We start from the raw sequence: 13,522 nt of genomic DNA on the forward strand, positions 1-13,522 counted from the left end.
AATTAATTATAAAACTTCCTAATAAAAAATAGATATTGCACTAATTTTAAAGGCCTGAATGAGTGTTATTTATGTATGTAATTATTTACATAAAAGATAAACTAATTAATCCAACACCGAAACTATTTTTACCATGTTTCATATATACATTTCTTTAAACTTTAACTTTTTGCCAAATACATTTTGATTACTACTTTTTTTGTAATAGTTTGAAATTTATTTATGAAAAGATGATGAAATTAGTATTGGTTGAAGACCCCATCTTTTATACCAAAAAATAAAAAAGGTATAAACCCCACTAAAATAGAATAAACGTTTGATAAAGCTGAATAAATGAATGTTACATGATTAAGAGTTATAGATGATTAAGATCACTAAGAAGTAAATAAATCTATAAAAAAAAATCGAAGTTTTACACGAAAAATAACACGTCTGAATAATAGACGATTGAATCATTTCTTTTGCTCATTAGCTAATCAAACAACTTGAAGCTATGAGCATGCATTACCTTACAAGTTTTTTATACAACATCTTTTTGACCAAATTTAAATTGGTCAAAACATATTTCAGACGCTTTTTAAGTTCTCTTACTCTCCATCTGAAGGTGGACTATATAAGATCTTGATGATATACATGTAGATGAACAAAAAGATGAGAGATGTCACCAATTTCAAACCTGGAAATATGTCATATATATGTTTATAAAAAGACAAAATACAAAAAAAGTCTTTTTTGACCCTTTAAAAGAACCACTTTTCCGCTTACCCAGTATTACTTGTAATGATTATTATAATAATCGTTCATTGGGTAAATCGATAAAAAAAAAAAAGTAATAGTTGAGTGGCTAAATTGATAAAAATGGTGGACTGAGGTGTTTTTCTGTATATTGTACTTTTAAGAACCGGGTAATAGGGAAAATGTTATTTTGAATGATTGAAAAAATAATGGTTAAATCACGATGAATAAATATGTAAGTAGCAAAACCCCCATTGATATATGCAAATGAACCAAAAAGATAAGAGATGCATCTATTTTTTAACATGAAAGAACCTATGTATGCTACAAATATCATCCATATGTTTAAAAAAACAAAATTACAAAAAAAAAAAAAAAAAGCACTTCTACTTTCATAAATTTATAGAATTAGCCACATAACAACTTTTTGTAGTAATTAAATCATTATAGTTTTCTTGACCATTTAGAAAATTCCTACTTTAACTAGTTGGGTGGTTTTTTATTAAAAATAATTAAAAGTACAATGCTATAATTGGGTGGTTTTTCTCAAAGCAAAACATTTTAATATGAAGAAAAAACGGAAGTAAAGTGCTGTAAATAAAAGTAAGATGTTATAAAAAAATAATAATAATAAATGAAAGTAAGTTGCTATTTTCTTGTAATTAGCCCAACATAAGATGTAACAAAAAGTACCTTTTGATCCATCATAAAAGCTCCGCCTCTTCAGCATCACCATCACCATCATCACCATCGTTCTCCTCCTCTTCTTCAGGGGCATCAGGATCAACTCCCTTACCAAACAAAACAATCCATATTTTAGAGTCTACTTTTGCTTGTTTCTAACTATTTTCTTGTAAAAAAAAATTTAAGAGCAAAACACACCTTCATTAGCTTCTCCAATCGTTCCAACCCTTTTTTTGCTGATTCATTTTGAGGATTAATCCTTAACAAAAAAAAAACATATTAAGCCTTTTCTCTTCTTTCTTTCTTTTTGCCATCTTTTTTTACACTAGACAAAACAGGTTGTACTGTGTTTGACATGCATTGGACTGTGACTATGATCGATGCCAATAGAACAAAATTTTCAATTTTTTTGTCCCACCCAAAAAGGAGGGGCAAGAACCCGCTCTCGATTTCTCGTCTTGTGAAAAAAGACGAAAATGCCCTTCTCGTCCTCATCACAGAAAATAGCCTTAGAAAATGTATCCAATCCCGTCCAGTTCTATCCCGTGTGACACACGGGACATAACTGGATTGGACAGGACTAGACAGACTTTGTAAGGTTATTTTTCAATGATGAGGATGAGAAGGGCATTTTCGTCTTTTTTCACAAGACGAGAAATCGAGAGCGGGTTCCTGTCCCACCTTTTTGAGTGGGACAAAAAATTGAAATTTTTGTTCTATCGGCATCAGTCATAGTCACAGTCCAATGCATGTCAAACACAGTACAGCCTGTTGTGTCATGATTTTGAAATTTGATGAAAGTAGATATATTATTACCTCAAAGCAGCCTGATAATGTGAGAGGGAATCCTGCAACATATTAGTAGCAGCAAGAATCTGAGCAAGCTTAACATGTAGTGAGTCATCAGTCCAATCTTTAAGGTATCTTTCAAGAAGAGTTACAGCTTCATAGTTGCGACCTTCCATCACATGTAAATCTACCAATGCTAATGCAGCTCCAAGGTAACCAGGTTCTAGTCTAAGGGCAGACTCGTAAAATTTCTTAGCCTGTTTCAAAATTCAAACTTCACTTTAGTTTGTTTGACTTTTTAAAGTCAAATTGATTAATTTTTTATTATATACCTTTTCTCTTCCACTAGAATTACTAGCATATACATCACCAACAAGTTTTAGAGCTTTTGCAGATTGAGGCATGGCCTTCATTGCCTCTCTTGCAGCATATAATGCTTCTTTGGTTTTCGAAACTGCCAGATAAGATCGAACTAGCCCTGAACAAAAGATCATAGAATTCTTTTATTTTTTATATATATTTATATCTTATATATAGATATATTTTGGGTTTTTTAATTGCAAATGCACCTTGATAGGATCGCAGATCAGGTCTTAATTCCTGAGCAGATCTGAAGGCAACCACAGCTGCTTCTGGTTGATTCATTGATAGAAACAAGTTGCCCTAAAAGCTAAAAGATGTCAGTTTATGACATTTTATTGGCATGAATATTAATCAAAAAAACAATTAAACTTGTTATTCCAGGATAATATACAGAAAATAAATATAAAGATTGTGTTTGGTATGATGGAATTGGGGAAGGAATGGAATGGTCCATTCCATTGGAATGAAAAAAGTAGGCTTGTTTTGTTAGATGGAATGGAATATAGATCATTTTTTGGATTCATCAATAATGTATAAGTTGACTAAAAACTATACATATTATTTACGTATAATGTAAAAAGAAATTACAAAAATCCATTCCATTCCTACCAACCAACCAAACACTATCATGGAATGTAATGACTCATTCCATTACCTTCCTAATTCCATTACTTTTTCCATTCTATCTCATCAAACAGACCTTAAATATTTATATTTTATGCAAACAATTCCACTCTAAAGTGACAATTTAGGCAATACCTTCACTATGTGTCCAGTTATATGTCTCTCATCAATTCGTATGCTCTGGTAACATAACAAATTTTAAAAAACAATTAGCATTTAAAAAAATTAAGCTAACTAACTAATTAACAAAAATATTACTTTCTCAGCATTAGTTAAGGCAGCTCTGTCATCTTTCCCTTCACACAAAACAGATAAAGCCACAAACACTTCAGGCCTAGCTGGATCAATGTTTAGCAAATCATGCACCAATTTGTTTAACTTTAATGGATCTGATTTTAGCTTCAAAAGCATAGCATATTCGTCCATATATGTCACCACATAAGGGTCAATTGACCGAATCTATAAAGTCAAACAAAAAATGAGTACAAGTTTCAAGATGTTGAATACAAATTAGAAGGAGTGTTTTTTACCTTCTCAAAATTCATAATGGCTTCATCGTTTTTCCCAATGATAGCTTCCACCTATAAATGAAAATTCCTTTCAGATTATATGAAGATATATGAAAATCAACATTTTGGTATAATAATGAAAGATAAATTTAGGAAATGTATTTTGGATTTGGACCTTTGCCATTTCAAGTAATATGTGCACATTGTTGGGAAACCGTTGAAGAAGTTCTGAGAAAAGTTCTAGACCACCTGAGTAAATATGAATTATGTCAATAATAATAATAATAAACGTAACGTCTACTTAGTATGTAATAAACAGAATAAGGACTATTTACTTCAATGAAAGGAATCTATATTTTTCATTGTGATTGACTAACAACTAAATTGTTCATTATGGAGTTATTAATTCTCAAGTCGACTAATGCAAAAATGTAAAACCTCAAGTCATTTTGCCCCTAAACATGTTTTGATGATAATTTGTTGTACTGAATTACGATTATCCCAAAAAAAAAGTCTAATATTGACAAAAATTGACCAACCTTTATAATCATTTGATGCAATACAACATTGAGCCTCAACATAACGCTGCATAAAAAAGAACATAAACATTATAACATTTCTGGACAACAAAAAGAACATCTTATAGAGCAACATGTATTAATAACTAGAGAATTGAAAGACTTAAATATGACAAAATATAAACAAATATAGAGCAAAATGTGTTAGTAACTCACTTGCAACCAACGGTTGGATTCAAACTGATCAAAAGGAGGCCTTCCACTTCTGTTAGGTGTCTTGAACATCAAATTTGAAACACAAAAAATGATTACAATTTTCTAAAACAAATAATAAAGACTCAAAATATTAACCAATTAGCTCAAGCCAATAATTATTATGTCACACAAATGGGAAGACCATTAATAGGAAAAAGAACTACACATTATACAGTGTTCATGAATAATAAACCAAATGGAGGTGACTTCAACAACACACGTTACACACCTGCGGAAGCAATGAAAAAATATCTTTTGCTTGAACACCTAACTCAGCCAATGATGTAATAGCCTCAATGATATATGGGCAATGTCTGCAAAATGAAAACCATATTGTGACATAAGTCATGTTACAAAAACCTCAAATACCTCAAATAAGGGACCAAAACGTTACAAAAACCATAAATAAGGACCAAAATTGCAACAGAAAACTTTTGGGGACCAATATTGGAAAAAAAAACAGTGATACTCACTACTCAAGGACCATTTTTGTAATTTAGTCTAAAAGCAACAGACCTTAGGCACTCTTTGTAACAAGCAATGGCAGGACGAATGTGTTTAGAATATCGATAAAGCTTTCCCAACAATAGATTCATTTGCAAGTTCCTTGATTTACTTGGAATAGCCTCCATCTGTAAAATCGTGTAGTTAAACTCAAAGGGTTAAGTCCAATAAATAGCAATGTACTTTCATATATTTGTGTATTACAGCATCCTACTTTCCTTTCTTTCTATTATTGGAATTCTATCCAATTATGGCATTGTACTTTCATATTTTTCATTTTAGAGCACCCGAAATTGCTGTGTATTTCAATGACATTGCTATTATTGGGTATGGTTTTCAAAGTCGAATGTTGTAACTTGTAATAGGTGAAATGAAAGTAGGATGCTATAATAAACAAATCAATGAAAGTACATTGCCATTCATGCATAAGCCTCATATCAGTTTCTTAAACATTGGATTATGCAAAAAATAGGAATCATCTTGTGTGCATACACATGAAAACCAGTTTTACTTCATCAATTGCATTTGAATTTTCAGGATTTACACAGGCAATTGTAATGTTATTGTGGGCATACATAAGAAAAACTTGGGTTTTTACTAGAAGAGAAGTTTGATTTTTAATATATGATTTCCCCATTTCAATAACCACTACAGGAGCCAAACTAATAAGATTGAGCAAGAAAAACAGTATAAATGGAGTAAAAAAATCTATGAACACTTTTGAAAACAAACACATCGAAATAACTATTGATTTATGACCCCAAAAAAAAAACAAAAGTAACCAACAATAACTTATAGGATGAGAGTAATAGTCTGAAACCTCAGCAAGAGCTGCTCTATTCTCGTTAATGGCACAATGACAAGACGCGATTTTGAACTTCACCTGATATTCAAAAAGGAAAACAAATTGCAATAGTTTGATTAATTGATCTCGACAAAAGTAAAACAAAGGGTAAATAGACATAAATGAAAAGAGAATATGTCCGTTACCTCGTTTTCATTTATTGCTGATACATTAAAATTATTTGGGGAAGAAGACCTGTTTGATGTGGACAATGAACTTCTAGTTGTTGCATTTATTTTTGGAATGATTTTGTGGTATTGCAATGCTTGTTTGTACACATGCTAGAGATAAGAGAGGGAGAGAGTAATTAGATGAAAATTGTTTTTTGTTGGGAATTGTAACATCTTTTAAAGCATTCAACTCATCAATATTGTTTACTATCTTCAGAAGAAAACAGACAGTGATGCAAGAAGTTATAAAATATATATCCATTTGAAAAATCTTACAATAGCTCTTTTGTACTCCTTATCTCGAAACAAAGCATCACCATGGAGAGCCTGTAACAGAATAAACATTTACAAAGAAATTATAAATGCAGGGACAAAAGATGTCAAATTGGTACAAAAAACAGGTGTTATGTACATTAAGTAGTAACATCGGTTATTGGAAGTTAAATTGGCACTTCTATGATGGAAAACGATATGAATGTTGTTGCTAGGTAGACACTAAATTAAACCCTTTATATAAGATGATAGTATGTCGCAATTTATCTTGGAAAATTGTAAATACATACAGAATTTTTGAAGTTAGAAAGTGACCAGTGCAGCTCAGGGAGTACCATTAAAGAAATTGGTTAAATTACATGATAAATACCCACCAGATTTTCAGCCTTGAGATGTGGGCTGGAGTCATTATTCACAGAAGATGAAGAAACAAGGAAACAACCCTATCTCCGGTCAAATCAAAAGAATCGAATTAGGTCTACTGCAATGAAATCATCAGTAAAACTACTTTCGAATCGGACTGGATGGTGGCAATCATAGAGGGAAAGAGATTTACGAGCATTTGAGCAGAGTTATAAAGACCGCAATCGAGAAGAGTAGACATCTGATCTTTGGGGACATCCATTTTCGACTCCGACTGGATGGTGTCACTGATACACTCGAAAGTTGAAGCCCGCCTTCGATTCAAACACAAAAGCCCTTTTGCAGATTCAAACCTTTGCGTTGGGGGTTTCTCACGGGTTTTATAGCATTTTTTTTTTTGTTGGAAACTTGGAATTGATTCGGACAACAATGACTAGAAAAACTGCATAAAAAATATATATTCGTATTGATAAAAATATATATTCAAAAATTAAACTACAATCTACCCTAATAAATGAAAATGATTTTGCCACATGTCATTCTCTCCTAAAATTAGCCACATGTCATTTTGTCATAATTTGAGATATATTTATTTTCCACTTGTCATTACTTTAATTTTCATTTTCAATATATCATTAATTTAGTTTCCATAAATTAAACCTACCATAATGACTATTAATTTCAAATTTTAAATTTTAAATTTCAAATTCAATTTCAAATAAATTTACAGTTTAAACCTTTATGTTTAACATTTTGTTATCATTAACCCGTTTAGTACACACTAAACACATAATTTTAATTTATTTATTTTTTGCATGTTTTTTTTCTCATAATTTTCACTTATTTCAATTTTAAATTCAAATAAAATTTTTATTTAATCGTTCGTACTTAACATTTTGTTTTAATCAACCCGTATAATATACGGGTCTCACAACTAGTCAACTAATAATTCGTAACGAGAGTTTACCGGTTAAGATTTTAATTTTGACGTGATGATTTAAAAAAGAATAATGATTTGATAGGGTAAGATACTTTTTGAAATGTACATATTTAGTCCTTATTCTTTTTTTTTGTAAAATAAACTCTTATACGTTATTAATATGTACATATTATGTCATTTTCACCGGATTCTACAAGTTTTGCTAAAGTGGAAGGGTTTATTTTACAAAAAAAAAGAATAAGGACTAAATGTGTACATTTCAAAAAGTATCTTACCCTATCAGGTCATTTTCCCTTTCTTTTATTTTGTTGAAATGAAATACCCAGGTGGCATCCGCATATCCACAACGAGATTTTTCCAACTTTTATTCATCATGAAAAAGAAGGAGAACCCCGATCTCCGGCGACTCCTTTGTGTGTTCCTACACATCATTGGTAGCAAGGAGGAATGATGGCAAAAACAACAAGGTTGAAGGGGGAGGCAGGAGGAAATAGAGACGGTAGTTGGCGGCGAGGAGCTGCTCTGGTAGCCCCCTCATTGATTTTTTCTTCTTTTTCTGGCAACATATCTCAAAGATGGAGGCAAAGAGAGACTGATCGAAGAAACACAACAGGTAAGGGGTGTTTAGTTGTTGTTGTTCGACCGGAAGGAAGATAGACGAGAAAGAGAAGGGTCGCCGCCCTTTTCTTGTTGTTAGAGGATCACCCACCTCCGGTGGCTAAGTTAATTAATTGCTATTTAGTGTCACGTGTGCTTCCACATCAGCAAAATCTGTAGAATCCAGTGAAAATGACCTAATGTGTACATATTAATAAAGTATAAATGTTTATTTTACAAAAAAAAAAAAAAAAAAAAGAATAAGGACTAAATGTGTACAATTCAAAAAGTATCTTACTCTATCAAGTCATTTTCCCTAAAAGAAAATTCGTATATGACCGGTATACCGGGTATAGCCGGTCACAATGATTGCATTGTTACAAAAAAATAAAGTATAAAGGTTTATTTTACAAAAAAAAAAAAAAAAAAAAAAAAAAAACAAAAAAAAAAACAAAAAAAAAAACAAAAAAAAAAAAAAAAAAAAAAAAAAAGACTAAATGTGTACATTTCAAAAAGTATCTTACTCTATCAAGTCATTTTCCCTTTAAAAAATACATACACTACAAAAAATCGATTTCAAAAATATGTATTGGCGTGATCAACAAAAATAATTCTTATATATATTAAAGATGATCATCTTTAAGTGGGTGTTATTTGTTCTTTCTTTTAAATTAAACCACGTGTTCCCCTTGTGTTATCCTGATGTCTTATGTTTATCTCCATCCTAGATACTTGTGCTTTGACTAGTGTTTGTTTCTTCATAGGCTTGCTTTTCTCTGTTCCCTTCCTTTTCTTCGCTCCTTTGTTTGCAGGTAAGATCTCTGTTTTATGTTGGGTTTTCTTTTGTCCTTTTGTGTTCGTTTTTGTTTTTTCCCCCGGTGTAGTTTTTTGTTGCCTTTGTATGTTTTCGCCCGCGCTGCTTTTTGTTCCACTTGCAGTTGGTTATGTATGGTCTACGAAAACGACTTTGTGGTCATGTTGGGCCCTCGGTTGTTGTTGGCGACGATGGGTAATCATCGGCTGTTCCGGTTGCTCCTGTTGCTCGTCGTGGTCGACCGCCAGGGCGGATGAGGGCCAGGCTGTTCTTCCTCAATATCTTGACCCGGGGGATTGTGATTGTATTTGCGAGTATTATGGCACATATTTTTGGCTTTTTGAAAGGAGCATGAAGCTATCTACACCTCATCATCCGAGATATAGTCGTTGTTGCAAGTCTGGTGATGTTATTCTGCCATATCCTTCTAAGTTTCCACCTGAATATATGTCGCTTTTCCGTAATGACGGATTTTTTAGGGACATTAGAGCTTATAATAGTATGTTCTCTATGACTTCTTTTGGAGCTAATGTGGATGATGAAGTAAATGATAGTCGTGGTTCTTATGTTTTCAAGATTTCAACACATATTAGCCATAAGATCGGTTCGCTCTGCCCTGATGCTGTAAAGGGGCCTAGATTTCTCCAGTTGTATCTTTTTGATACCGATAATGAAGTTTAGAATAGGCTGAGATCGTTTCAAAATCCTCGGACAAATGTTCTGGACGAAAGCATTGTTAGGTTTTTGGTGTCATTTTTAAGAAACAATAATGCATATGTGCGGATGTTTAAGACTGCAAAACAGTTTGATGATGAGATGAATGTGCCATCATATTCAGTTCGGTTGTTTAATGATATTGTTGATCGTAGGTATGATTTACTGGAACTTTAGGTTACATTGTTATTGGTGATGATATTGTCGGTGCGCGTTATGTGTCACACCCCGAAACCCAGGGCGAAAACGTTCCGGGGCGGATGACATCATGAATATCGCAACCAATGTACATAGTAAGCAAATTAAACAACCATTACATTACATATTAGAATTTACATTTGTTTAAAGGTAAAGTGATACAGGTGTTATACATATATATATATATATATATATATATATATATATATATATATATATATATATATATATATATGAACAAAAGTAAGACGTGTCTTCTACACACTCCGTCTTCGCCAAAAGGATCATCGGGTACCTGTCTAATGCGGACCTGAGAATACAAGCAGTTTGAAAATCAGCATAAAGCTGGTGAGTTCATAAGCGGTTTTGTTTTCTGAAAATGAACAAGTTTCCTTCCGGTTTTCTGAAAAAAAATTACGAACCCAAGAAAATCCCATATTTTCTTAAAAGTAAAGTTTAGTTACCCATTTGTTACCCAGTTTGATTAAGAACAATTTGTTATCTGATTTTTACACACCTGATTAAGAACAAGTTCAGTTATCCCAGGAAAAACCCTTATTTTCCTAAAATGTTTGTGAAGTGTTATCGAATCTGAAAGTAACGTACAAGTATCTACCATACTTAAAGTGTGTGTGTGAAGTTTCCTGAAAGTTTGGTTACCTTTAAATGTACATTAGTTTTAACACGTATATAAAACTAATAAATAAGTATAAAGCTTTCATAATCTTGATTGCGAGTTCCTTAACCATACTTAAGACTAGATATGACTCGGAACGGGGCCACTATCTTTTATGACTTTTGTCACCCTTGAACCTTTCGGTTCGGCTGTAGCTAGCAGCCAGGTGCGGGATAGTCAATCCCGTATAGATCTATACACTCAAGTCACGCTCTCCCTTCCGGAGATTCTGGTTACAGGGATAGTCCTCCACTCTCGTATATAGGGGAAGTGTTACAAAGGACGTGTCTCCAATCTTAAGATTTATGAATTTAAAACTAAAATTATTAATACGGAAACCCTGTTTTATTGATCCTTTACTCTCGTATCTAGTGTCACACCCCGAACCAGACGGCGGAAACGCCCGAGGGCTGTCGTGACTTAATTGAATACCATAACATTGAATATATATGAAACGTAACAACATTCGTCACCATGCATTAATATAGTACAACCAATAAAGTTTACATGAAGTACATTGTTTAAACATTACATTCCCAAAAATAAATTGTTCGATTCGTTAATAAGTAAACTGCAAGCCATCACTGAGTACATTTTCCTTTGATTCACTGGTTCCCTGAGAATACAAGTATTTTGAAAAACGTCAACATGCGAAATGTTGGTGAGTTCATAAGCGGTATTTGAAAAGCAATGTTTTGTATCATTTTGAAAACCACCAGAAAATCCGATATTTTCTGAAAAGAGTTCTTGAAAACATTTGTGAAGATCCATAAGTATGCTTGTTTGTTTCTATAGTTGTAAAGAAAATGTTCATCATACTTGTGTATGTTTTGAAAACCGAATGTATTGAAAAACCCTAGGAAAACCCGATGTTTTCCTAATTCTTTGAATTCCATGAAGTTAAAATAAAACCATTGCAACGCGTGAAGTTATCAATTCCAGACGACGTCGGATTATTTTTGAGCATGATTAATTGCTATAAACACGCGTTACACAAACGACCAGTTTATAACTATACTAACGATCCCGTAGGCGTCGTCCGTACTAATCACGTTATCCGACCGCCCTGACTTCGAGTAATCCCACATCCGAAGAGAAAGAGGACACGAAGACCCCGATGACTCCATTAACCGGTTGGGGATAAAAAAAAAGGTACGAGGGGTCCTTGACCCGCCTCGCATGAAATACCGACTTTACTAGCAATACCAAAGGACCCTTGGGACCGATAATATACAAGCCATTGAAAGTCCTTTTACGCTGTGTTAGATCGTGTAAGACCCAACAACTCGTAAGGTAGAAGTCTTCGGGCCTTAAGATCAGGTCATTGGGCTAGCTAGGCCCAACGAACAAGATTTTACACTTTTGGGGCCCAAAGATAGTGCGTAGACGTCTGTGCACTCTCACGTGTATATTGAATTCCCAAATGTCACTTGTATGAATCGAGGTATCGTCGCGTTAGTAGTTTCGGATTTTTATTGGTTCGAGACCGAACCAATTCGTTTAACAACGATTTTTGGTATTGTTGTGTATTGTATTTCGTCGGTAGTCGCGGTGCCATTATTTGATCAAGTTGCGTGTATTGAATTAGCCTTGAAAGTTTTCTGTTTTCAGCCCCTCATTGTTTGTAAAATTTACTTTTTCAACCCTCTAATTAAATAACTTTTCGGTTTGGTCCTTAAATCATTTTTCTTGACATTTTAACACCAAAAATTATTGAAATTAATATTTTTCATTGAAAACAGTTTAAGTCCCTGAAAATGCAGTTTTCTCGGTTATAACCCCTCTTTTTCGCAGTTTTGACAATTTTGGCCCAAATTAGAAAATTTTTGCAACTTTGGTCCTTTTTAAATTTAAAAAGCATTTTAAACCTTTGAAAAGTACTTGGGACACTAGTAGTCCACTGTTTTACAGAAAAACACAGTTTTGGCCCTCCAAAACAGAAAATTTCGCATAATGGGCCTTATTGGGCCGAAAATGTCATTTTTAGCCCATTAAGCTTGAAATTTATGTTTTTAATCCTCCAACAAGTATATTTTCAGAAAATACATTATGGAAACTGGTTTGATTCATCTCACCCATCAGATTTCAAAATATTTCAATTTGGGCCCTTTAACTTTATATTTTTAACATTTTAGGTCCAAAAATTGAGTTTTTAGCCCAAAGAAAATGTTACTAAGCCATTTAGCTATTTTTCTTGTAACACTTTATATGTAGAAATATATTTGATGCTATTATCATTTAACATAAGGTATATCTCGATTTTTAGGGGTTTATGGCTAGATCCAACATTATAAACACACAAAAACACACATATAAGCATAGAAATCATACAAGGCATACAAAACACATATAGATCTACACTTTCACTTGTATTCCCCCCCCACAAAACTCATAAAAACAGAAAATAGGGGGTATGAAGCTCACCTTAGTGTGTGATTTCGGTTTTTGAAGGAAAGATGGAAGAAAACTTGGTGATTTTTGGCCTAAGCACCCTTTTCTTGAAGATCTCGAGTTTGATGTGCTTCTAGGATGTAAGATCACGATTTTGGCATGGATTAGGAAAAGATTTTGATGACAAAAAGAATCTAAGTCATAGATCCAAACATAATCTTACCTTAGATGAAGAATTTGTGGAAATTTCCTCTTGAATGCTTCCTAAATTTCGAGATCTTTGAGTGGAGAGGGAGGAAGTTTTCTTGAGTGTTCTTGAGAGAGTTTGTGAGTGTGTGTGTGTGTTTGAGATGGCCGAGAGTGAGTGAGAGGGAAGAAGGAATGAACTTTGAGGTGATGTATGCATGGATATATGAGATATAATGCATGGATAACCATGAGGTAATAGTGAGGTGTCACTTGAAAGTCAACTCTCTTCATCTCCTCTTGGGTTTGGGCCTTGGGCCGAGAGTTTTGAAGGGAAAAGGAAAAATTTGGGCTTTTTGCCCCTAAGCCCAATAT

At 33.2% G+C, this 13,522-nt stretch overlaps 1 protein-coding gene across 2 annotated transcripts; it reads right to left on the bottom strand.

Moving 5' to 3' along the window:
- Positions 1–299: 299 nt before the first annotated feature.
- On the bottom strand, positions 300–7,044 carry LOC111897642 (anaphase-promoting complex subunit 7). Of its 2 annotated transcripts, none has more exons than XM_023893602.2 (19): positions 6,825–7,044; positions 6,643–6,711; positions 6,272–6,322; positions 5,972–6,106; positions 5,802–5,864; positions 4,994–5,109; positions 4,707–4,791; positions 4,439–4,498; positions 4,244–4,289; positions 3,880–3,953; positions 3,726–3,776; positions 3,454–3,654; positions 3,331–3,375; positions 2,778–2,871; positions 2,541–2,686; positions 2,236–2,465; positions 1,618–1,678; positions 1,429–1,526; positions 300–620 (listed from the first exon to the last, which is right to left on the bottom strand). In XM_023893602.2, exons 1-18 carry the CDS (start codon positions 6,891–6,893, stop codon positions 1,440–1,442), a joined length of 1,683 nt encoding a protein of 560 aa, XP_023749370.1. In that variant the 5' UTR covers positions 6,894–7,044; the 3' UTR covers positions 300–620; positions 1,429–1,439. The 2 variants fall into 2 exon arrangements, with proteins under 2 accessions (XP_023749370.1, XP_023749369.1); XM_023893601.2 differs by having other exon boundaries at positions 300–676.
- Positions 7,045–13,522: the final 6,478 nt, after the last annotated feature.

This window comes from Lactuca sativa, chromosome 5 (genome assembly GCF_002870075.4).
Source record: "Lactuca sativa cultivar Salinas chromosome 5, Lsat_Salinas_v11, whole genome shotgun sequence".
NCBI lineage: Eukaryota > Viridiplantae > Streptophyta > Magnoliopsida > Asterales > Asteraceae > Lactuca > Lactuca sativa.

What these genes read in the sequence shown, in the direction of transcription:
- LOC111897642 (XM_023893602.2), bottom strand. Translation starts at nt 6,893, where the DNA reads ATGGATGTCCCCAAAGATCAGATGTCTACTCTTCTCGATTGCGGTCTT. An exon ending in AGGAGTACAAAAGAGCTATT is followed by an intron (nt 6,107 to 6,271) that starts GTAAGATTTTTC and finishes TCTTATCTCTAG; the next exon opens with CATGTGTACAAACAAGCATT. An exon ending in TTTTTTCATTGCTTCCGCAG is followed by an intron (nt 4,499 to 4,706) that starts GTGTGTAACGTG and finishes TTGATGTTCAAG; the next exon opens with ACACCTAACAGAAGTGGAAG.